Below are 23,416 nucleotides of genomic sequence, written 5' to 3'. Positions count from 1 at the left end.
ACCTCTAGCAGCTGTTCCATCCCCTGCTGAAAGTTGGAATGGTACAGTCTGGCCACTGGCTTCTATTCATTGAATGCCAGCCTTCAAGTTACTCCTCTGTTGATCTGGGACCAACAATTGGGGGGAGGGTGGGAGAGAGAGAGGAGGAGGGACTCTGGCATGCAGTTCTTGCCCGTCTTCAGCTCTTCAACTTTCTCCCCACTCCTGTTTATTACTTTGCCCGCATCTTTTGTCTTCAATGTCATACTTTAAAGATCTTATATTTAATGTAGTATCCCCTCTGTTTCTAGAGTTACCTCCTTTCTGGTTTTTTTTTTATGGTCTGGTCCTGGCCCTGCACAAATAATCTGGGAGGAAAGGAGAGAGAAAGAGAGAGAGAGAGAGAGAGAGAGAGAGAGAGAGAGAGAGAGAGAGATGGGGGGGGCAGCATGGAGAGAAATCTCTGGAGCAGTGGTTGCAGAGTCAGGCACATAGGGGGAAATGGAAGCATTTGGAGACAGATGTTTGAGGACGAAGAAAGAGAAAGTTAGTAGGCAGACAGAAAGCAAACTTGGATGTCCTTCTTGATACTTCACAAGGTTGGTGGAAACAGACGCACAGGTTCCCTAAGGTGGAATTTGCTGCCAAGGAGTGTGGTGGAGTCTCCTTCTTTGGAGGTCCTTAAGCAGAGGCTTGACAACCATATGTCAGGAGTGCTCTGATGGTGTTTCCTGCTTGGCAGGGGTTGGACTCGGTGGCCCTTGTGGTCTCTTCCAACTCTATGATTCTATGAAGGTAGGTATCACTATCACTATGAAGAAGGTATCACTGGCTCTGTACATGCTCCTAGTTTTTCACATCCTGATCTCAATCTGCAGAGTAAGCAATCATGAGCTGCTGAGCCATGAATGGATGGTAAGGATTCCTGGTGCTGTCTATAGTGGCTAGGGTACTTTGGTAGCAAGAGAAGGCAGGCTACAGACAAGAGCTAGACTGGTACCACACTGGAGCATGGTGAATTGCAAGACTTTTGAGCATGTCTTGCATGACATATGCTAGACAGGGTCACTATGTCAGCATAAGAAAGAGCTGTATACCACCATTATTGTACCTGCCTGGGCTTTCAGAGTGCATTAGCACATACATTGTAGCACACTGTCTCCAGACTATAAATATTATTATTACTATTATTATTAATAATACCCCACCCATCTGGTGGGTTTCTCCAGTCACTCTGGACAGCTCACAGCATATATTAGAACATTCTAAAACATTAAAAACTTCCCTAAACAGGGCTGCTTTCAGATGTCTTCTAAAAGTCAGGTAGTTGTTTATTTACTTGACAGCTGATGCGAGGGCGTTCCACAGGGCAGGCGCCACTACCAAGAAGGCCCTCTGTCTGGCTCCCTGTAACCTTCTTGCAGTGAGGAACCAGCAGAAGGCCCTCGGCACTGGACCTCTGTGTCCAGGCTGAATGATGGGGGTGGAGACGCTTCTACAGGTATACTGGGCCGAGGCCATTTAGGGCTATAAAGGTCAGCACCAACACTTTGAATTGTGCTCGGAAACGCACTAAGAGCAAATGAAGATCCTTTAGGACTGGTGTTATGTGGTCCTGGCGGCCACTCCCAGTCACCAGTCTAGCTGCCGCATTCTGGATTAGTTGTAGTTTCCGGGTCACCATTCAAAGGTAGCCCCATGTAGAGCACATTGCAGTAGTCCAGGCGGGAGATAACCTCTTTGCCATCGCTATCACCACTTAGTAGGCTTGGCGTTGAACTCTAACCTATGTTCAGTCCGATTCCTTTACCAGCACTCTAGCCGTCTCAGCAATTGTTTCATCGCCCTCAGCTCTGGGGAAAACCACAAGGCTGTCCGGGCTCCATTCAGTTGGAGAGGGCACTTTGGAGCCAGACAGTCAATAGCCCTGGTTAACTCCGCATTCCAGCAGGCCACCAGGGAATTAACTGAAAGGCCATCAACATGGGATAAAACACCCCCCACCACTCTTTGGAAACCATTTGGATCCATTAAGTGGACCATCCAAATTGGTCCCAGCTCCCTGCAGAGGGGAAGGGTCACAGAGTCCAGTTGCACCAGGAAGTGATCTGACCATGGCACTTCTTTTGTTTCATGTTTACTTAGTGTCAGATCACCCATGTCCATAGAGGTGAACACCAGGTCTAAGGCATGTCCGTGGCTATGAGTTGGGCCAAACTTATTCAGGGACAGCCCCATGGAGGCTAGGATTGTAAAGCCTGCTAGACACATCAGAAATATTTATTTCAGTTCATCTTAAATCAGTCAACAATAAACATGAAACCAGGGTTGTAATTGTTAATCACTACTTCATTGTTTATTATCCTGAAAGCTGACCATTTAATTATATAAAGTATCTCTTGTGCATTTTGCTGTTTAAAATTGGATGCATTTTTGTACTGAATCAGCCCTCACAATGCCACCATGGAGTTGCCATAGGCCTATAACTGAGTTGTGGAAATGTGGTTTGAATTGCTGCTATTTAGGATCACTTTGCACCTTTCAGCACCTGATGGTAAGGAAAAATTGCACCTTCTCAGCTTCAGCCTGTGGTGGATGAGGGAAATAAAGCCTAATGGACCTTGATGAACTCAGTACTGAGAAGTTTTTGGCATACATCTAAAATAGACAAATACAAAGTCTTTAACAAGGTACCACCATTGTAGCCTTTGCAATCACTGAGATTTCTGCTGGCCATATCTGTGATCCTCATGTTCAGGATTGCTGGTGACTGCATAGAGATTCAGGGCTGGTCAGTATTGTTTAAATGGGGGGGGAGGGTCTGTCACTTACATTGAGCCAGTTGTTAAGGCTTAGAATTTCAGATTTCCCTCATTTGACATGCTGGAATTTCAACCTACACACACATACACACACACACACACACACACACACACACACACACACACAGTCTCCCTACCAAAAATCCAAACTTTCTAAAGTAATAAAAAAATCCAGCAGAGGGCACAAATGTACTTCACCCTTTTAGAAGACACTCTTGGCATTCCTTTAAAAAATCCTCTGCCTTGTTAATAAATAGTGTTCTTATTTTTCCCTAGCTTTTTAAGAAATATATGTGATATGCTTGTAACAGAGGCTGCCTACAGCAAGTGCATTATTCTTTGGACTCATATAAATGACTCCAGTGTCACCAGTGATGCTTTGAAGGAAGAAGTCCCTTGCGATAAGCAATAAGAACGCCAGAGGGTACCATTGAGTTGTGTTTCTTTTAGTATCAAGTGATACCATTATATACACACACCATGGAATTATTTGAAATAGGCAGTATCTCAAGTTCTGAGCCAGTTTCTGACAGTGATTGCTGGCTGTAGTAACTTCCATCAAAGCAGCAGCTTCAGAGGGAATATTAAGACAGATAATAACTTGCTTTAGAACTCAGTAATCCTTCAACTTTGTTGGATTATGTATTCCCACTGTTGTGAGTTTCTTCTTCTTTGGACACCGTTGCATTTTATTACATTACATCCACCACCTATTAGCTTGTTTGAAAGACCTTTGGATTAAAACTTGGCTCCTTATTTATGCCTGTGCAACTGAATCACTAAATGATCAGGGTAAAGGAAAGGCCTAACATTGCTGGGTGTTTGTGTGCTCTATGCCACTGATAGCGGCTTCAGACATTGCTAGGAAGATACACAGTCTCATCTCTGTTCAGCTGGCAGCACTTGCTAATATTCAGAGTGGAATTTTCATGGGGGGAGATTTACATCTGTAGCCTGAATAAGTTCCCCTTTGAACATTTCATGAAGCATTGGCAGTTGATTACAGAAGTGACTGTATTTAGCTAACACTTCCTCAGCAGCATCCAAAACCGCCCTCAGATATTTGTCCAAGAAGACTCTCAGTGGAACCTCCTTGTTTGTTACCTAGCAACACATCCCTTTCCCCTCACCTGCCATATTCAGGGCAGAGCTGCATATTATAATAAAATAAAATAAAATTGAACAACTGCCCAAAACGCCCCATGTTGAATTCTTGTTCTCCCCTTCGGTAACATAGACACAACTTACTCTGTTCCTGCTGTTGCCGTGTTGTGCATTTTTCCCCATTCCACACAATTAGCTCTAACGTGGAATGAGGAAATGCATATTATGGGGACATCAGGACGTGAGGTAAATTGTATTACATATTGTAGAGAGGAATAGAAGAACTCAGCACAGCAGTGCAAGTATTTGTGGCAGGCAGCCCTGTTTCACTCATGCATATTTCCCCCCTCACTTTGCAAGGAGTGCTGGAAGAAACTTAAGAGTGCTTCCAGCTAACCTGCTCATTGACCATCCATCCTGATTTGTTTGTAGGGAAATTAGATGGCATTAGCTGTTTAATAAGCATTCATTCTGATCTGTTTGCTGGGAGGTTAGATGCTGCTGCATCAAAGCCAAGTGTCCCATATTTCCCAGTGTGTTTTCTTGTCACTTTCCTTATCTCAAAAAGTCCTGTATTTGGGGCAGGGGGGTGGGTGTATTCCTCAAGGCCTCCCAACAAATTGTGCAAATGTGATTGAATCTCACCCAAAAATGTTCACTGTTTGGAACCACCCTTCATTTGAATCCTGTGTTTGTCACCGTTCTGGAGAAAGCTTTCCTCTTGCTTTAAATGGGTCTTTCAGACCAGCAGAATATCCACAGACCCCACCCATTAGCCCATAGACTATAGTTTAAGAAACACCACTCATGGTTTTGTAAACTGCATTGAAGCTTTTCACAATCAAGTGTATGTGCATTTTATTAAATAAGATTAAAATAAACCCAGCAAGCTTCAAGGTTGAGCTGGGATTTTACCCTGTACAGATGTTCTGTATTTCTCAACCTAAGTTCAAGGTGCTGAATACTCAGATATAAAACCACTGCAAGTGGTTGCCGTGCTACTCCAAGCACTTTTGACTGAGGCTGATTATCTGGAGCCGTCTCAGGTCTGGTCTCAGGCATTTAATCCACCCTGGTGAATGACTTTTGAAGACTTTTTTGAAGCTTCAGTTAATCTAACAGAGAGCTGGATCATTAAATGGCACCAACCAACACTAGCATATTTCACTACTTGTCAAACAACTGCAGTGAGTGCTATTGTATTTCCAAGGAGAATTCACAGTTCTGGTGCTTACCTTTAGAAGCTTGGTTTCAGTATTCTTCTGAAATTGGGTGGGCTGTGACTGGACAGGGAGTAGAAACACTCTTATATATTTTCTAAAAATAAGTATGTTGAATAGTTGGACTTTGACACAATGGCCTGTGTAATGTGCATGGGTTGCTCGTGCGTAAGTTGCCGCCTCTCCAGGCTTTGTTGCCTTGCTAAACCTTTCAGCCTGGGCAGCCCTTCACTTCGTGGCTGCCTCATTCGCTAGCAGAATCCGTCAGTGGGCGTTTCTTAAATCTTTTCCAACATAAAAGTTGTTTGACACCCAGTCTCCTCCTACTCTCTCTGCGCGGAAGTCTTCTGCGCAGGGTGGGCGTGGGTAGCGGAGGAACCGTGCTCTCCCCGCTGGTGTCCGGTGAAGAGTCCTGGAGCCCTCTCGCCGATTCCCCCATCAGCCCCTCTATATCCCTGGTGTTGCGCTGATTCGCTTCCCCATCTGCGGAGCTGCCTCTCTCCCTGCTGGGCCCTTCTCCAGCATCATTTGAGAGCCTTCCCTCCACCTCTAGCTCCGATGTCAGTTCCCTGACAGCCTGGTTTCTCAAATAATGATAACCTGTGATATGTTTAGCCTAACCATGATTTGTTTGAGCATATGAAACTAGTCCAGTAGATGAACCAAGGTTTGTTTCCTGCCAACAAACTGCAGTGTGAAGCCATGGTTAATCATCGGCTTACCAATCATGGCCTGGTATTGTGTCTCAGCCATGTTTGCTCACCCCAGACACTTGCCAAGCAGAAAGCCCCAAGGTGAGAGGAGCTGGAAAACAAACCAAGCTTTGAAGAAGTAAGCCATGGCTTATGTTCTTGTTTATGAGATGACACGTGATTTGTTAAACAAACTGTGGTAAAGCAAACCATGATTTAGCTTTGTGTATTAATGTAGCCTCTTATTGCTTGTTTCATTTGTTTGTTTGCTTGTTCAAAGGTGAAAGCCACAGATGCAGATGAAGGTGTGAATGGCCGGGTGTGGTACAGGATTATCAAAGGTAAGCAAAGAAAATGGATAGTGTTTTTTTAATGATAAAAAAATTACAGTATACTTATAAAGTAACTAGAACAACCTTATTGATCGTTTTCATCCTTACCGTAACATCAGCAACCTTATGCGTTCTGCTCCACATTTTCTGGGCTTTAAACTTAATTATTGGGAAACGTACATCCTAGGGAATTATACTTCTAATATATCTGACTTCCTGGTACCATTAAAACTTGACAATTCATTCTTCATAACCCTCAAGATTAACTATATTGCAGGAAATGGCTTATGTTGCATCAGCTTGTCTTAACATCTAATACTCCACAGTCATGATCCTAAACATACCTATTTGAAAGTAAGTTCAGTTGATAATGGGACTTGCTTCCAAGTAAATCTGTAAGGATGTGATCGTGATACATGAAGTATGACTTCAAAAGAGAAATTTAATGCCCTGGAGCTAGAACTTCGGCCCTAGCCAATAGAAAGCCTGGCTGGAAGCTGAGGGGGAAAGAACTTTGAGATGGATTTGGGGTGTGAGGGGGAGAGGGATAGAAAAAGGGAGTTGAGGGAAAACAAAAAGTAAGCAGCTGGTAAAGATAAAGGACTGGCTACAATATGAACAAGCAAGGTTAGAAGTGGCATGTGTGACCTAAGGGACAAACTTGCATGGTACATTAACATGTATGCAACAAAGCCCTGCGGGAACTTCAATAGAAAGAGAAAAGCAACTTTGGGAAGAGGCCTGTTTGAAAGGGTAGGAGGATGTGCAGAATCATTTAATTTAGTGTAAGAGTCTACATGTAGCATTGCTATACTGGCTTCTTTATAAATTCATAATCCTATTGGTGTTAATAGATCCACCTCTCTCCCTGTTCTGAAACAATCCTGTAATGGAGATTAAGTCTTCAAACTGAAGACATAGTGTCATCTTCTGTAGTCTTTATTTGTCATCCACAGGAAACAGTTACAACAACTTCCGGATCAATCCCAGCAGTGGACTGGTCATGCGAGGCTTACGGCCCTTGGACAGAGAACGCAATTCCTCCCATGTCCTTGAAGTGGAAGCCTACAATAGTGAACAAGGACCCATGAGGAGCTCTGTTAGGGTAATAATGCCTCTTCAAGATTCCACAAGGCGGCACAGGGAAATTACAATCTTCTGTTGGTTATAGTGGAGCTGGCTATAAGGGTTTTGCTAAATCAGGTTTACAGTTTGGTGAAGATCAGTGGGATATTGCAAAGTGTTTTAGAGTGCATTTTTTAAAAAAAAGTATCAAATGCTGAGCATATAAATGCATAGGTTCCGCAGAGATAATTTTTTTGCAAACTGTTCTCCCAACGGTTAATAACATTTTGAGCACTTGTTCTTTGTTTAATAACTTTGCTCCTCTGAATGAATTAAGTAACAAAGTCAGTGCGTAAAGAATTTCTGAAAGCAGCAGATGCATAACACAGTGATATCCCGCAGTTTGAATCAGAAATCTTGAGGTCTGAGGCGGGGACTTAACTTCGTGAGTTATTGTGGACCTGTGTTTACTCAGGCCTATAAACCTCCCCAGATCTAGAAGAGAAGAGTGCATTCAGATAACCCAGGGGTGGGAAACTGCATCTCCTCCACCCACCATGGGCCAACTTTGACTGGTGGGCAGAGCTCACCCACCTGTCCAAGGAACTGACATCTCAGTGACGCCAGGTGACCCCATTTTTGCATAGTGCTTTGGAGACATGTGGGGGAGCTCATCCTCAACATTCACAACAGCTCACCTCCACTTAAAAATGTTGCAGAAGCCTTCATAAATTCCCTGTGCATCCTGTATATTCTCTTGTAGGTTCTGTGGTAGGAGAAACCTTCTAAAATGTGGGGAGTCCAGGTGAAATAGATTTTCTAATAGTTCTTGACCTTACCAAATGTCAGTGGAACTTCATTAGAAACCATTTAATGACAAATAGAGTTCTTTTTGACAGCCATTTATGACTCTGCTACACTCGGAATGGAATTTTGTGAGTATGGACACTATCAGGGTTATACCTCTGTTCATAATCTCAAAGGCTTGCTGCAGACAAATGGAATGAGAGAAATCACAAGTGTGTTGGGCAGCTTTATCCCAGCTCTCCTTGCCCTTATAATTATGCAGCATGGTTTTAGCAATTACCTTGCTGTAGCACGCACAGGATTACCCTGATCCATTTTTTAGGACTTTAAATTCTTCCTAATTAATTAGCTACTGCCATGTTAATATGCAAAAACATCAATTCACCTGCTGGAAATAGATGTTAGGGAGGGTCTAGCGGCTGTCTTGAAAAATGGAATGGAATATAAAAGTTGGGAATTGGGAGGAACTGAGCAAAGAGGCTTGTTTCAATCAGGTCTGGTTTCTAACAATTATGGAAAAGTGAGTGTATAAAATATGGCTGAGGCAGAGGCAAAGTCAGTAAGAAAAATTGTTTAAGGTTTGGCAAACTTTTTAATATATATATAAATAATGCTCGTAATAGCCAAACTGTTCTGGCAAGCAAGGTATGGAATGTCTGGTGCCTGCCAACTAACCCCGATGATAGATGGAGCTTTTGATCCTGAACCTCTAGCAAAAAATTATTAGAGAACAAAAATGAAAAAGTATTAATTTATGGCAGCATTATACCATTTCTCTGATAGGGGGCCGCCGATTGTGCTTTTTCTTTCTTTTTGTATTATTTTAATTCTTTTCATTGTTTTCTTTTTGTTACAAATAATCTATATGTACCTACCTGCTTATGAAAAAATAAGTAAAAATTTACAATTTTGAAAGAATGGAAAATTCTACACAGCTTGCCTCAGTTGTACTGCACCAAGATCAGATTCTTATGATATCGGCTGTCTTTCCTTTCCTCTGGGGTGACAGCACTTGCCGCAGTTAGAGACAAGATATTCAGTGGCATATTACAGCAATTTGCGGCGGAAAGAAATTTCCCCCTTATGGAGCCTGGGCTTTGCTTTGTTTTTATTCTTTGTTGATTACCTGCAGATACTTGCTTTGCTGATAGCTTCCTGCAGTGTACTTGCTCTCTGCTTGTTACACAGGTTGCTTCTGTTTGTAGTGAAGAGGCATGAGAGACTGGTCATATATTTCACCATGGAACTGATCTTTGGGTCCAGTAGAACTCCATAATTCTGTGCTGTGGTGTCCACATCAAGACTCCTCTTCCTTATCAAGTGCCTCTGCTTTTTCTCCAGAACAGATTCCAGGCAAATAAATTAACTGCACCTTAACTTTTCCCAGGTCATAGTGTACGTGGAAGATGTCAATGATGAAGTGCCCGTATTTACCCAAAGGCAATATAACCGGCTGGGACTGCGTGAGACTGCTGGGATAGGGACATCTGTTGCAGTTGTTCGGGCAACAGATCGAGACACAGGTACAGAAACTGCATGGAATAGCCATGATTTGTGTTTGTGTCTCTTGCTTGTCAGTGTTGCTTTTATTCTTGGTGGAGGAGTACAATTGCTCCTTCTAATGCTGAACTTAAGTGCTGAATACGACAAATGTAGCCAAAATGGGACCGTGCATGTGCAATGGGGAGGTTCAAATATATCCAGGGGAATCCTGAAATATGCTGAAGTGCATATGTTATTTTTTTTCCTTATAAGTTGCTGTGTAAGCTTTTAAGCGCCTGTCTGGATTTTTGAACTCTCATCCCTGAGCACTGTGCAATTGATTTGTGGCTTCTTACATGTGTCTTGCACCTTTGACTGTGTTTTTTCTCCCCTTAGGAAACGGAGGCCTTGTGAATTACAAAATCATCTCAGGTTCTGAGGGGAAGTTTGAAATCGACGAGAGCACCGGTCTCATTACCACCATTGACTATCTGGACTATGAGACGAAAACCAGCTATCTGATGAATGTTTCGGCCACAGACCAAGCACCTCCCCATAACCAAGGCTTCTGCAGTGTTTATGTCAGCCTCCTCAACGAACTGGATGAGGCCGTGCAGTTCTCGAATGTCACATATGAAGCAGTGATCACAGAGAACATTCCCCTGGGGTCTGAAGTCCTCCGAGTCCAGGCACGCTCCATCGATAACCTGAACCAGATCACGTACAAGTTTGACCCCAATACGAATCCTCAGGCTCTGTCTTTGTTCAAAATAAATGGCATCACTGTGAGTAGTTTATAGGTGGACCTCCGTCACCTAAGTTCATACTCTGGCGTTGGGAATTCATGTATTCATGTGTGGCTTTTTCCCTTGGCAGGGTGTGATCACAGTCAAAGGACAGGTAGATCGAGAGAAAGGAGATTTTTACACCCTAACTGTTGTTGCAGATGACGGTGGTCCGAAGCTTGACTCAACTGTGGTGAGCTATTTTTGCTGGCTTTGGCTTTGTAGGGTAGGACAGTGTTGAGTTGGCTTTTCTTTCCAAGGCTAGGTCCCTGCCGCCACCCAGGAAAAGTTTGTTGTTTCCCCAGGAAAGCTTATACAGTTGTACCTTGGAAGTCGAATGGAATCTATTCTGGAAGTCCGTTTGACTTCCAAAACGTTCGGAAACCAAGGCACTGCCTTTGATTGGCTGCAGGAAGCTCCTGTAGCCAATCAGAAGCTGCAGAAGCTGTGTCAGACGTTCGGGTTCCAAAGAGCATTCACAAACTGGAACACTCACTTCCAGCTTTGTGGCGTTCAGGAGCCAAAATGTTTGACTTGCAAGGCGATCAACTTCTGAGGTACAAGTGTGTGTGTGTGTGTGTGTGTGTGTGTGTGTGTGTGTGTGTGTAAAATTTCTGAATTGTTTTATATTGTCACTGAACACAGTCTTGTCACCTGAGGTGTTTAAATTAACAGTTTTCAGATATGAATTTAGCACCTCTAGCAAAATGCAGGCATTTGCTGTGGCTAGCATTCCTTCCTGGCACCGATTCCCACCGTGATTTATTTATTTATTTATTTATTGACCGAGTTTATATCCCACCCTTGGTCCCTAAGCAGCTCAGAGTCACAATGTAAAAACAAAAAAACAAAGCAAAAGCATCTGATACTCTTAAAACAAATGCAGTTAAAAACATTATAAAAGCAGTTACGGTGAAAGACATTCTTGCACCTGGTGATCTTAGGCTTGCCACATTTCATGTTAACATTCATTGCAACTTCCCTCCCTGGGGCAATTAAGAGCTTCTAGGGGCCAAATTCGGGGGGGGGGGTTGTAGGTTGGAATATATTGATATTCCTGGACAGACAATTGGTGTTCAATTGGTTGAGAGAATTGGCAACAAAATCGTTGAGGATGCCACAGATCTTAGATGATTGAGGGATATTGGCAAAGCAACAATAGCAGAGTTTGGACATGGTTCACCTGTGTTTTCCTTTCATTGCACCTGTGCCTCGTTATATTGCATCTACAGCTGACCTTTCCCAAAGCATTGAATTCAAACTACATTGTTTAAAAGGATTTAAATCTAACAACTGTTTTTCTTCTTCTTTTCCATCCTATTTTGTGCTTCTCTCCAACAGAAGGTAAGAGTGCTTCCCCTCCATTGTGTTTATCCTTCCTTTGTTTGTTGTTGCCTGTGACCCTTTGTTTTGGCTTTCAAGCAAGTACCTGTTGCTATACATTTCCATGTGGGGTGCAAATATAGGGTGAAAAACAGGCAAGCTGAGGAATGCCATTTATTGGATTCCGAAGTGCATGCAAGCTTTAGAATTCCCTAGCATTTTTGAGACAGCTAGTTCTCAGCTATGCAGTTACCTTCACATTCCAGTTCCAGCATTCTAAATTCTTTTAAAGAAGACGGTTGTTCTATCTTGCCAGGCAGGCCTTGTTCAGTCCACTAAACAAATCACTTTCTGCCCCTAAGAATGTGCACCCAGTCAGAACATAAATGCCTCACAAACTCATTTATGACTCTTCTAAGCAACCCTATCCCCCTAGGATTGAGGATTGAGAATGAAAGGGGAGTGGAGGGAAGGGACATTTTTCTCTCAGGTCTTTTCATGTCCATCCCAGCCTATTCTGGGTATAATGGAATTTAGAAACAGTAAATTGGGCTTTGTGCAGACATGAAGTTCTGCAGTCCTTCTCAGTCCCCCAAGTTTTACTTGAAGTGGGACTCAGCCACCAAAGTCTTAAGTGAGACAACACAGCGATGGAATAGGTGAAGGAATAATAATAATAATAATAATAATAATAATAATAATAATAATAAAGCACATTTCTGAAGAAAGGTTGGGAAAAAGTTGTGATGTTGTGTTGAAAAAAATGGGCCAAAAGAGAGTCAACAATGGAAGGAATCAATGTGGCTTAGAGGAGACAGGTTTGGCTGTTCAGGTGGCCACTCATTTCAGCAGCTGCTTGTTCTTGAAGCGGAGAAGCATGCCTCTCCTTTTGAATGATTATTATTATATTTTGCAACAAGAATAAAAAAATCACCCTAAAACAGGCTTCCTCAACCTCGGCCCTCCTGATGTTTTTGGCCTACAACTCCCATCACCCCTAGCTAGCAGGACCAGTGGTCAGGGATGACGGGGATTGTTGTCTCAAAACATCTGGAGGGCCAAGGTTGAGGAAGCCTGCCCTAAAAGAAGCAGAAAGGGGGCTTCAGCCTCCCTCTAGAAGCAGGCTATGCTGCCTGGCCCTGCAGCTGGAGCCTTTAACCAGGTAAATAAAGACTCATAAATAAAAGCATCTTCCTCTTTTTCTCCTCCTTTTGTGTATTGTGTGTGTGCATGCACCGTTATTTTTAGACATGACAGCATTTCCTTTAGCTAATTACAGAAAACACAGCTTGAATACTATCAGGGTGATTTTGGACTCACGACTGCAGCTGAGGCACATCCATAATAACCTGATCCCTTTACAAAAAAAAAGAGCTGCTGACGAAGGTTCTCACAGCAAAGTGATTCTGAGAATATTTTGATGCTGTGTGAGTTGACTAATGTAACTGTGAGCTGGAATTTCCATGTATTTCTGGGCTCCATGTATTGCTAAATGGGCACATGTGTCAACACCAGTGAGGTGTTGTGCAGAGCCTCTATAATAAATGGGAGGTTTCCACTTCCCTCTGTCAATGTGGTTGTGAAGATTAGAGGAACTTGCTATATTAGAAGTGCCTGAATGCACATGTAGCCTACTACCCAGTCCATGTTTATAGTAAGTCCTGTTGAACAGAGAGGTATTTGCTTCTGAGTAAACTTGAATTAGTTCTTCCAGCCATACAGAAGTGTTAGAGCAGGCATCCCCAAAGTTGGCCCTCCAGATGTTTTGGGACCACAATTCCCATCATCCCTGACCACTGGTCATGTTAGCTAGGGACAATGGGAGTTGTAATCCCAAAACTTCTGGAGGGCTGAGTTTGGGGATTCCTGTGTTAGAGGTACCACCTAGTTCAGTGTTTCCCAAACTTGAGTCCCCAGCTGTTTTGGGACTACAATTCCCATAATCCCTGACCTCTGGTACTGTTAGCTGGGGATGATGGGACTTGTAGTCCAACAACCAGCTGCAGACCCAAGTTTAGGAAACACTGACCTAGTTCTTCAGTTTAAGGCTTTCATCTCTTAAGGTAGACATTATACCTTAGCCTAGGGGGTGAGATAACTCCACCCCATGGGACCATTTAAACCCAGCAAAGGGCCAATTTTGGCCTGTGGAACAATTTTCCCCAAACCATGCCCACCTGTCATATCTTATATATCAGGTGAGGGACAAGTGGGGACATCGCTACCAAGAAACTTTCAGAAGCCTTCAAGTTCTCCTGATTGTTGCTTAGCAAACGAGGCTTGCTGTCAGTGTCATCAGCTGATTGGCAGTGACAGCAAGCCTGCATTGATTTCACAGCACAACAGCGTTCCCCACTAGGACTTCAGTAGTGAAGCTGATCACAGTTGGCTTGCTGTAAACACCTTATAGCAAGCTGCCTGGGATTGGCTGTGCTATTGAGTTCCCAACATCAGGAGTGCAGCTGATGCTTGCCCCAAGCCAGCTTGCTGGAAGTGCCAAACTACTGATTGGCACTTATAGGAAGCCAGCTGCGATTGGCTGTGCTTTGTAGTTCTCCACTGGGCATTGCATAGTGCAGCTGGTGCCTGCCAGGAGTTGTAAGTGCTGAGCAGCTGATCAACACTTACAGCAAGCCGGCTGGGATCTGCACTTATTCAAACCCCAAAGTGGGGCTTGCTCCAAACATAAGCATTCCTTTGCAACAGCAGCTTCAATTCAAGCTATAAATGCAAAGGTCCTTCTGTTTGCTCTGATTATGCAGAAAGTAGGGCTATACTGCATGGACAATGACTATTGCTCAGCCGTTTCATCAACCTCAGAATGGGCTGTTTTGCTTCACCAATATTTTGGGAGTAGCGTGAATTTCTGGGGCGGGAAGAGTGGTCATCATTTTGCCTTTTTTCCAGAAAGCCTGTTCTAAGATGTTTTTAAAATGGCTGCCACCATTAAAAAAATGGATGATACAGAAAGGATGATACTTTTCTAGAATGGATGGATCATTCCGCTAGCAGTTTGTATTCTTTAAGTGTTAAGTATGCTTCCAAGGAATAGGCAGTACTTCAAGAATCAGTTAAACAATCTGGAGAAATAAAATTGCATTGAACAATTTCACAAAATCATTTCTCCTCAAATTATAAGGTCAATCTAGTGAATTTTTGGCTAAATCACTGTTTCTCCCTAGCTCTAGTACTGGTGTCCGTGAGAGACAGACAGTCAGACAGACAGAGCTCTTACTCATATCTGCATTCTCCATTGGACAGGTTACTATCACCATACTGGATGAGAATGACAACAGCCCACAGTTTGACATTACTTCCGACTCATCTGTGAGTGTAGCAGAGGACAGTTCTGTTGGACGTCGAATTGCTCTGGTTTTGGCAAGGGACCCTGATGCAGGAAGCAACGGGCAGGTAGCAATGATTGTGTGGCTTCAAAATGTACAGTTACTGCGGAGTTAGCAAAAGGGTGTTGAGATGTAGTGGGTTGGTCACATTTTGCTTATTCTAATTTGGTGTTTATGGGATAGCATCAAAATTAAGGAAACACTAGTTTCTGTGTAAGAACTTTGAAGGTGAATAGTAGATAATTGCGTAGTGAGTTAGCAATATACCAAAACTATAATTGGTGAACCCTGTTTTCTTGCCCTAATTGTGATGGCAAATTGGTTTCATTGTTATTGCATACTTCCTGCTTTGGATTAAACTCGTGATCCTTTCCAGGTAGATATATGTGCCCTATGCATTATTCAGAAACAGCAATGTAAGATGCCTCGTAGACTGATGAATAACACCCTGCTCATCAAAGCTTCTGTTGTCTTACATAGGGCATCATCAGAGCACAGAGATATGTTGGGTTCCACAAATAACAGCTCTGAAACAGCTGCATCCTCCATGCCCTTGTAATCAATAAACTTGATTTTATTAAAGGGGAAGCTGACATTTATTTTAAAAAATCTACGGTGTAGTTTCTGGCTAGCGTTGGAGTGCAGGGTTGTTCTCTGAGGGACAAGAAGTATTGTAGATTGAGCCACACAGCCATATGTGACATCCATATAAAGCACTTTCGCTTGTGTGTGTGTGTGTGTGTGCGTACGCACGCACGCACGCGTGCACACACACACACATTATCAGCTCCCTTCACCTTTAGTTGAGAAAGGCTATCCAGGTGAAATCCATAAAGAACTTTTACTGGGAGTGAGAGGCGACACACCATTCTGCTATTCTCTTGGGCTGCTCTTATCCACTGAAAGACTGAGCAGGTGTAGCTGATTTCAAGATTTTTGTCGAGGTCAGATGGGATCATAAGCCTGCCACTGCTAGCGCCTGGGTAGACTGGGGGCACCTGACAAATGTGTAAGGATTTTGTCAGAGACCTTTTTTCCTCACTGTCCTTTCTTGGTGATGGAAAGCTCTGGTGCAACCATTGAGACAGGTGAAATGGCTACTTTATCCTACCAACAACCCAGTAAGTCTCTCTATAGGCACTGTTTCTCCTTCAGGGCCAATTCACATAGTACCATCTTGAAGGGACTATACAGAAGCAAACTTCTGCTGCTGCCATTGCCAGTTGTCCTGACTGCTATCAGGAGGCAACAGCAAAGTCGTCTGGCTTCAGCAGAGTCCACCTCCGATCCATGAGTCCCACTTCACATCATGGGAGCCCTTTGCCCTTCTGCTTCTTTGAACTGGCTCTTGTAAGGCCCTGATCTTCAGTGGTAGGGTTTCCCTGCCTGCAAGGTGAAATCACTAGCACTAAATATAACTTGGACTCTTAAGATGCAATGGATGGAGCAGATGGCTCTGAAAGATGTTAGGGGGAAAACAATATCTGAAACAAGTTCCTTTGGTGCTGAGAGGCTGCTTGACAGCTGACAGAGGGGACAATGGACCTGAAAAAAACAGATGGCAGCGTTCTCACCACCACAATGTACCAAAAGGAAGCCCTCTCTGTATTAAACAGGAAGCCCTCTGTGTTTAAGGTGAGGTGTGTTTTTTCTTTAATTTGCTGCCTGAAATGATCTGCTGTTATGAACCTCCCAAGCAGTTTCAGTCTGAAAAGGTGCTTTCATACACATCATTTTGAATTTCTAGATCTACTGTTCTCCTATGGAATTTACAAGATCCCCTAAACCTCCCAGCCATCATTGTGATTTTTAATTTTTTTGTATATATGAATATCTTTTTACAGGTGACTTTTTCTATAGTATCAGGAAACATAGGCAGGGCATTTGAAATCCGCACAACCAACAACACCTATGGAGAAGTGTTTGTGGCCAGACCATTGGACCGGGAAATGATTGAACACTACACTTTAAAGGTAATTTAGTGATGCCCACCATCCAAGTTGCTTGCTGCACAATCACACTGTTTGCCAGATCCAGGCAAGCAGCTTTATATACCAAATGTGATTAGCCAACTTATTGTCTAGCCTCTGTAATTGCAGCATCTGCATGTTTACAGTGTGACCAATTATTTCACTTACTGCCTCAATAACACCTGTATAAGGAAAAAAATAATGCATTCCTTGTATTTTGAACTATAAATGTGCTCAGAACAATATATTTTACATTATTTGAATATATTAAAAATTGTTCTGAGACACAAATTGGAATTCATTGCCAAAGTAATTGGTTTAGTAAGACTGTAACTCCTTGCAGTTGTTTGCCTCAGAGCTGAACTTCACAGCGGCAGTTCCAAAGAGCAATCACATAGCCTCCAGCTCCAACCTTCCTGTTTTGTTAACAAAAAAATATATATGTTACTTTGTCCAACTTTGCTTCCAAAGTGGAATTTTATGTACACAACCATCCTGCTTGGGACAGCAACATTCCCAAGGCCACACAGTCTCCTGTTGCCGTTTTAAGTTGTGTGAAGCTATGTGGCCACCTGTTAAACTTGCCACCAGAGGAAGAGGTGGATCAGCCTACCACTTACATTCTTCTGTTCAAAATGATTCTCTAGTAATACTAATTGCCAAACCAGGCTGTATCCATCACCATCAGACCACACTTAAGATTGTTCACTGCAGTTACTTCTGCTTCTCTATTTTCTCATCTTACATCAAAGTAGAGCTATTTGACAGTCTCTTGTGTTGCGTTGTTCTGTGCATGGTGCGACTAGACATGCTAAGGACTCATATATCTCATACACAACTGAATATTTGGAGAGAAAGTTCCTCAGGAGCAACAGATGAATGGGGGAATGTAGCTCTGGGCTAGGGGAACTTGTTTCTGCCAGGGAACAGGCAATGGTATGTCTGCCAGGCAACTATATGTCTGGTAGAGCTGACTCAGAAATTAGTATATTAGCCAAATTGACAGAAGTTCATGTCTGAGGGCTCCTGGTTAAGAGACAACTTAGGGCTCCTGGTCAAGAGATATATAACGGAGCATTCCATGAAAAGTACAAACAGTTATCACATATTATATACATTATTTATACATATAAAATGATGCACATACATACTCCAAGTTCCATAAGGTAACCAGTAGGTAAATATGTGATTGGGGGTGTGGGGGAGAGATTGGCTTAGCTCATCCAAGAGCTTCATTGCTATGACAAATTTACTTATTTAGGCCATTCTCATTTCAGTTCAGTAACAGGCTTGATCAAGGCTATGAGCTTTTCTCCTGATTATATTGTGCTACATTCCAGATTCAAGCATCTGACAGAGGTGTCCCACCTCGCAGGAAAGAACACACCTTAAGAGTGAATATACTGGATGTTAATGATAACCCACCAGTTATTGCAGATCCATACGGCTACAACGTTAGCGTTAATGAGGTAAGCTTCTCTGCTTGCTGTCTTTCTGTGAAGAGAGTTATTTGTGCACAAGGAAGATCTGGTTCTAACCCCAACAGCCCCTCATATTCTGCAACATATATAGACACTTACTTGAGGATATTATTTGACAATGTGCTTCTGGGTTTAGGCAGCAGAGCCCTGCTTGTTGTGCCATCCAGATTAAATTAATAGACATACCGTATTTTTCGCTCTATAACACGCACCCGACCATAACACGCACATAGTTTTTAGAGGAGGAAAATCCATAGGCATGCCACCCATAGGCATTTCCTCCATAACATGCACAGACATTTCCCCTTACTTTCTAGGAGGAAAAAAGTGAGTGTTATGGTGCAAAAAATACGGTAAATACTGTTGCCTCTGTCCAATGTGTGGCTTCTCAAACAGGTTGAGTGAACGCTTGATTTTAGGTGAAATAGCCAATCCTCTCAAATTGCTTGTGGGTCCCACACTGAACAACAAGAGCTCCAATAAGAAACCAGTTCTAGTCAATAATAATAATAATAATAATAATAATAATAATAATAATAATTTATTATTTATACCCCGCCCATCTGGCTGAGTTTCCCCAGCCACTCTGGGCGGCTCCCAATCAGTGTTAAAAACAGTACAGTACAGCGTTACATATCTATCTGTTGCCGTAGGAAGATGATGTAATAATAATAATTTATAATAATAATTTATTATTTATACTCCGCCCATCTGGTAGTCTTTGCCTAATCCCAAATCCAAATCTAATTTTTATGACAGTTCCATTTTTAGAGAAGTATGCATAGATATAGATATGCCAGACTAATATTCCTTTTTGTGTGTGTGCTGACAGAATGTGGGTGGAGGTACCGCTGTGGCTCAGGTGCGAGCAACCGACAGGGATAGTGGCCTCAACAGTGTCCTCTCCTACTACATCACTCAAGGGAATGAGGAACTGACCTTTCGCATGGACAGAGTGACTGGGGAGATCGCCACCCGCCCTTCCCCTCCAGACCGTGAGAGGCAGCAGTTCTACCAGCTGGTGGTCACTGTGGAGGATGAAGGCAACCCAGCCCTCTCGGTAGGTGGTGATGATGCGATGCCACATTTTGCAATTGGCAGTGATCTTGAGAATTACTGAATACACTTATTGTGGGATAAAGGTCCCCTGAAAAACTGAGCAGGGTAGACTTGCCTAGTTCCATCTAGTTCTGAAATTAGATTATTTTGAAAATGCTGTGTTGTCAGATTCAGTACATGCTCCATATTTAATATTAAGGTCATGCAAACATACGTTATAATTTTAGTGATCCGTCCAGTTATTACAGAGAGTGTATACATTCATGATATCCAGATTGTGTTGCCTCCTAGAACTCAGAGGTAGAGCAGGACAAGTTCTCACACATATATAAATGTGCTGGTCAGTTAAATACTGCTTTTATAGAGGCACAGTGGTGGAACCTGTTTAAAGTAACTGGAAAGGATTTACACCAGTGATCTACTAACCTTAGAGTTTCTTATCTCTGCTACTCCTACCTACAAAGCACCAGGTTTGCAAGATCCTTTCTAGATCCAACCAGAGACCCATCTAACCCAGCATCCTCTTCTCACCCTGACCATCTAAGATGCCTATAGGAAGCCCATAGGTGGGACCCACCGTGTTACAGTCCTATCCCCCCAGGGCTAGCCTGGGAAGTTTTGCCTCTTGAGGCAAAATCCATCATCTCTTCCTCCATGGGCTGCCTGCTGCCACTTCTTCCATGGGTGAACCTGCATCAGCAGTGGGGCCCGACAGTGGAGGGGGCAGGGGTGGGGTTGTGGCAGAAGCGTGGTGCACCTGCAACAGCAGCAAGGCGCACCTTCAGATGGCAGTGGCAGGATGTGCCCACCATCGTGGCTAGTAGTCATTGACAACTTTTATTTTCCATGGATTTGGCTAATACCCTTTTGAAGCTATCCCAAGTTGATAGCCATTGCTACAACTTGTGAGAGCCATTTCCATTGTTCAGCCCAGGCTCTTTGTGAAGCTGCACTTCCTTTTGTCTGTCCTAAATCTCCCAGCATTCAGCTTCAGTGGATGACCCCGGACTCTAGTATTACGAGAGATGCAGAATTGGTTTAAAAGGTGCCACCTTTTTTATTTTAAGTGACAACAGGCTGGTTCCACTCCAGTTCAAGGGTTGGTTCCAGATAGGAGAATTTCTGGCTGTTGATTTACCTGGTGACTAATAACTTATCTCAGGTCGACCTGAGATAGCTGCCCTGTTCCATACTAGAATGAGTGTTTATTCGGCTTTAGCTGCTCCTGAAACTCATAATCTGTCGCTTGTCTGTCTAGTTTCTCATGTATTGAAATGCAAGCTGGGAGGCTACTCTATCCAACAGCTATTTTTCCTCCACACCAGAAATGCAAGATGTACAGTCCACCATTCACACATGTCCTTGGCTTATTGTGCATTTCATAATTGTTTTGGGGTTCGTTGTTTTTCTGTTCTGATTTCCACTGGATGATATAACTGAAGAAATGCAAGTCAGTGAAGTAAACACCTGCCTCCCTTACAGTAGATTCGCACATATTTGATACCATGACATCTAGGTTATGTTCTGGTTCTAACTATTATTAATGTTGTGCCTGTGTTCATGGTCTCTAAATTATTTTATGCTTTATGTAATGACAACAGGGAAGTAGCCTACGTGTTTTCATGCTCATAGAATTACAGGAACAAACAAGTTTAGGGAATGTAAATGCAAGCTTCTCCTTTTGAATACTTCCCATTTTCGGCCATTTCTTAGCCACTTTTACCTAATAGAAATTTTCTTTTTCATGTGTATTTCTTTCAAACTAAAACAGGGGTTGTGAGTAATTTCTGTGGTGCATCCACACAGGGTTGTTGTTTTTTAGGGTGAGGAATTTTGAGATTATGTAATCAGTATACTGGATCCAAAAACAGACTGAGAACACCACTAGTCCAAACAGTTTGGCAACACAGTCCATAGCATGTTTAACTGGCAGTAAATTTTACTGTGTTCAGCCTAGAAAATGTACTTAGAAATGTACAGTGTACCATTAAAAGCTGTGTCTTGCAGCAAAACCATATACTACTTTCGCAAGCCCTTTTTCTCCTGCATATGATCTCCAGCACCACAACATGCAACAGCCATTTGGATACAACCTAATGATTCAAATGACTGATATCATTTGAGCCAATATCAATTAATCTTGAGCTCCTGCTTGCTGCCTTTCAGAGTAGGATTCCAGTTATGATAAGCTGATCAGCCTGCTTCATCTTAACCCAAAAATTTATTCCAACCTACACTATTTATCTACAAACATTTAAGGTGGCAAGTACTCCCTTTGACTCAATTTAGTTCTCAGGTCAGCTTTGTCAAACTTCACAAAAGATATTTGCTGTTTATTGTAAATTTATCCAAACTCTATTTGGAGCACTCCCATGTTATCCAGACGCCACCCGAATAGGTTTGGCTATGCTTTCATGCATCTGCACAAGTTATCCCAGCACAGTACCAAATACCAAGAATCTGTACCAGTTTTCCTAGTATACCTTTTGGCAATATATCTGACTTCCTAGAGGAATTATAATCTGCCAGGCTAGAGGAGAGTTCTCTTGTCCCATCATACAGTCAGAAAACAGAGTAAATGAACAGGAATTGGTTTGTTTTGGTTGTTAAGATAGTGTGCTATGACTTACAGTGGTGCTGAGAACAGAAAAGCTGCAAATTTTAAAGCATTAAAAGAGGAAACAAAATAAAGGAAGCATGGCAACTTTTTGCACATTTCCCCCCTTCATTTCTAGTGGTTTATTTATTGCTGAGCAAAGTTGTAGTGGTGAACAGCTGCTGAACATTAAGATATGCTAACTTCTTCCCAGAACCTTTTTGGGCTAAGATGAGGAAATTGCTTTAGTCAGCAGTACTAGTTGCATGGTAGAGTGCATTATGCTACACTAATTTTAAACCCTAGGATGTTTAGAAGTGGCGTGACTTTTAACAGATTCTGCTGAAGCATCTTTAGTTTCTGGTAGCAGCTTATGAAGTGTACCGTCGCTTCCGCAGCTTTATGTCCATCTCCCATGAGGAATTTTCTCTCCAGAGCCTTCATATCATCTCGTTACCATTCCAAAAGTATAGTCTCAATCTCCGCAGCCTACTCCGTTCCGGAGCCCCGTTCGCATCCTGAATGGAATGTAAGACGTGACGGCGCATCTGCGCATGCGTGGGTCGCGTTTTGCCGCTTCCGCACATGCACGTGATGTCATTTTTTAGTGTCTGCGCATGCGCGAGCAGCAAAACCCGGAAGTAACACACTCCGTTACTTCAGGGTTGCCACAAAGTGCAACCCGAATGCGCTCAACCCGAAGCACATTCAACCCGAGGTATGACTGTATTTAACAGTCGGTGCAAACATGAGGCATTTCTCATTCTTAAAGTGTATACTCTTGTCTTGAGAAAGAAAGAAGAACTAGTGAAAGTTACATTTGGGACCTTACTGGGATGGGCTGCATCATGATACTGTGGTCTATGCTATCTTACACTCATACAGTTGTTATTCCCAAATAACAAGGACTCTCCTTCCTTTGAGGTTTTTAAGCAGAGGTTGGATGGTCATCCGTCATGGATGCTTTAGCTGAGGTTCCTGCGTTGCAGCTTGTTGGATTTGTTGACACCTGGGGATCCTTCTGGGTCTGGGATTCTATGAATCACTCAATTCCAATCCACTCTAACTTCATTATATTTTATGGAAACAACATAACTTTATTAGAAACCTAAATATCAGTGAGTGGGGGGGGGTCACAGTGCATTGGAGAGGCACATGTTTTGCAGGCAGAGGGGCCCCAACGTCAGCCAGATAAAAGGGTCAGGTGGCAGGTAATGAGGAAAGCCCTGCTTGAGACCGACTTGCCAGTCAGAATAAGTAATGACGGACCAGTGGTCTGGTTCAGTATAAGGCAGCTTCATGTGATCAGCGGTGAGTGTTGGAAGTCTGGTCTATGGGTTCTGTTGGAGTTCTTG

General features: G+C 42.9%; 1 protein-coding gene across 1 annotated transcript in view; it reads left to right on the top strand.

The window, feature by feature from the left end:
* The window catches only part of CDH23 (cadherin related 23), a 400,272-nt gene that overhangs the window by 299,427 nt on the left and 77,429 nt on the right, over window positions 1-23,416 (top strand). The window contains exons 28-36 of the mRNA XM_083503046.1: window positions 6,098-6,158; window positions 7,106-7,254; window positions 9,409-9,544; window positions 9,900-10,288; window positions 10,380-10,481; window positions 14,873-15,022; window positions 16,800-16,928; window positions 18,266-18,394; window positions 19,239-19,466. Coding sequence (XP_083359172.1) covers window positions 6,098-6,158; window positions 7,106-7,254; window positions 9,409-9,544; window positions 9,900-10,288; window positions 10,380-10,481; window positions 14,873-15,022; window positions 16,800-16,928; window positions 18,266-18,394; window positions 19,239-19,466 — 1,473 coding nt within the window. The remainder of the gene's footprint in view (window positions 1-6,097; window positions 6,159-7,105; window positions 7,255-9,408; window positions 9,545-9,899; window positions 10,289-10,379; window positions 10,482-14,872; window positions 15,023-16,799; window positions 16,929-18,265; window positions 18,395-19,238; window positions 19,467-23,416) is intronic.

The sequence above is a fragment of the Podarcis liolepis genome (genome assembly GCF_965112155.1).
Source record: "Podarcis liolepis genome assembly, chromosome: 5".
Taxonomy (NCBI): domain Eukaryota; kingdom Metazoa; phylum Chordata; class Lepidosauria; order Squamata; family Lacertidae; genus Podarcis; species Podarcis liolepis.
Note: the sequence above shows the minus strand (reverse complement) of the source record. Positions and strands in the feature narration are given on the sequence as shown.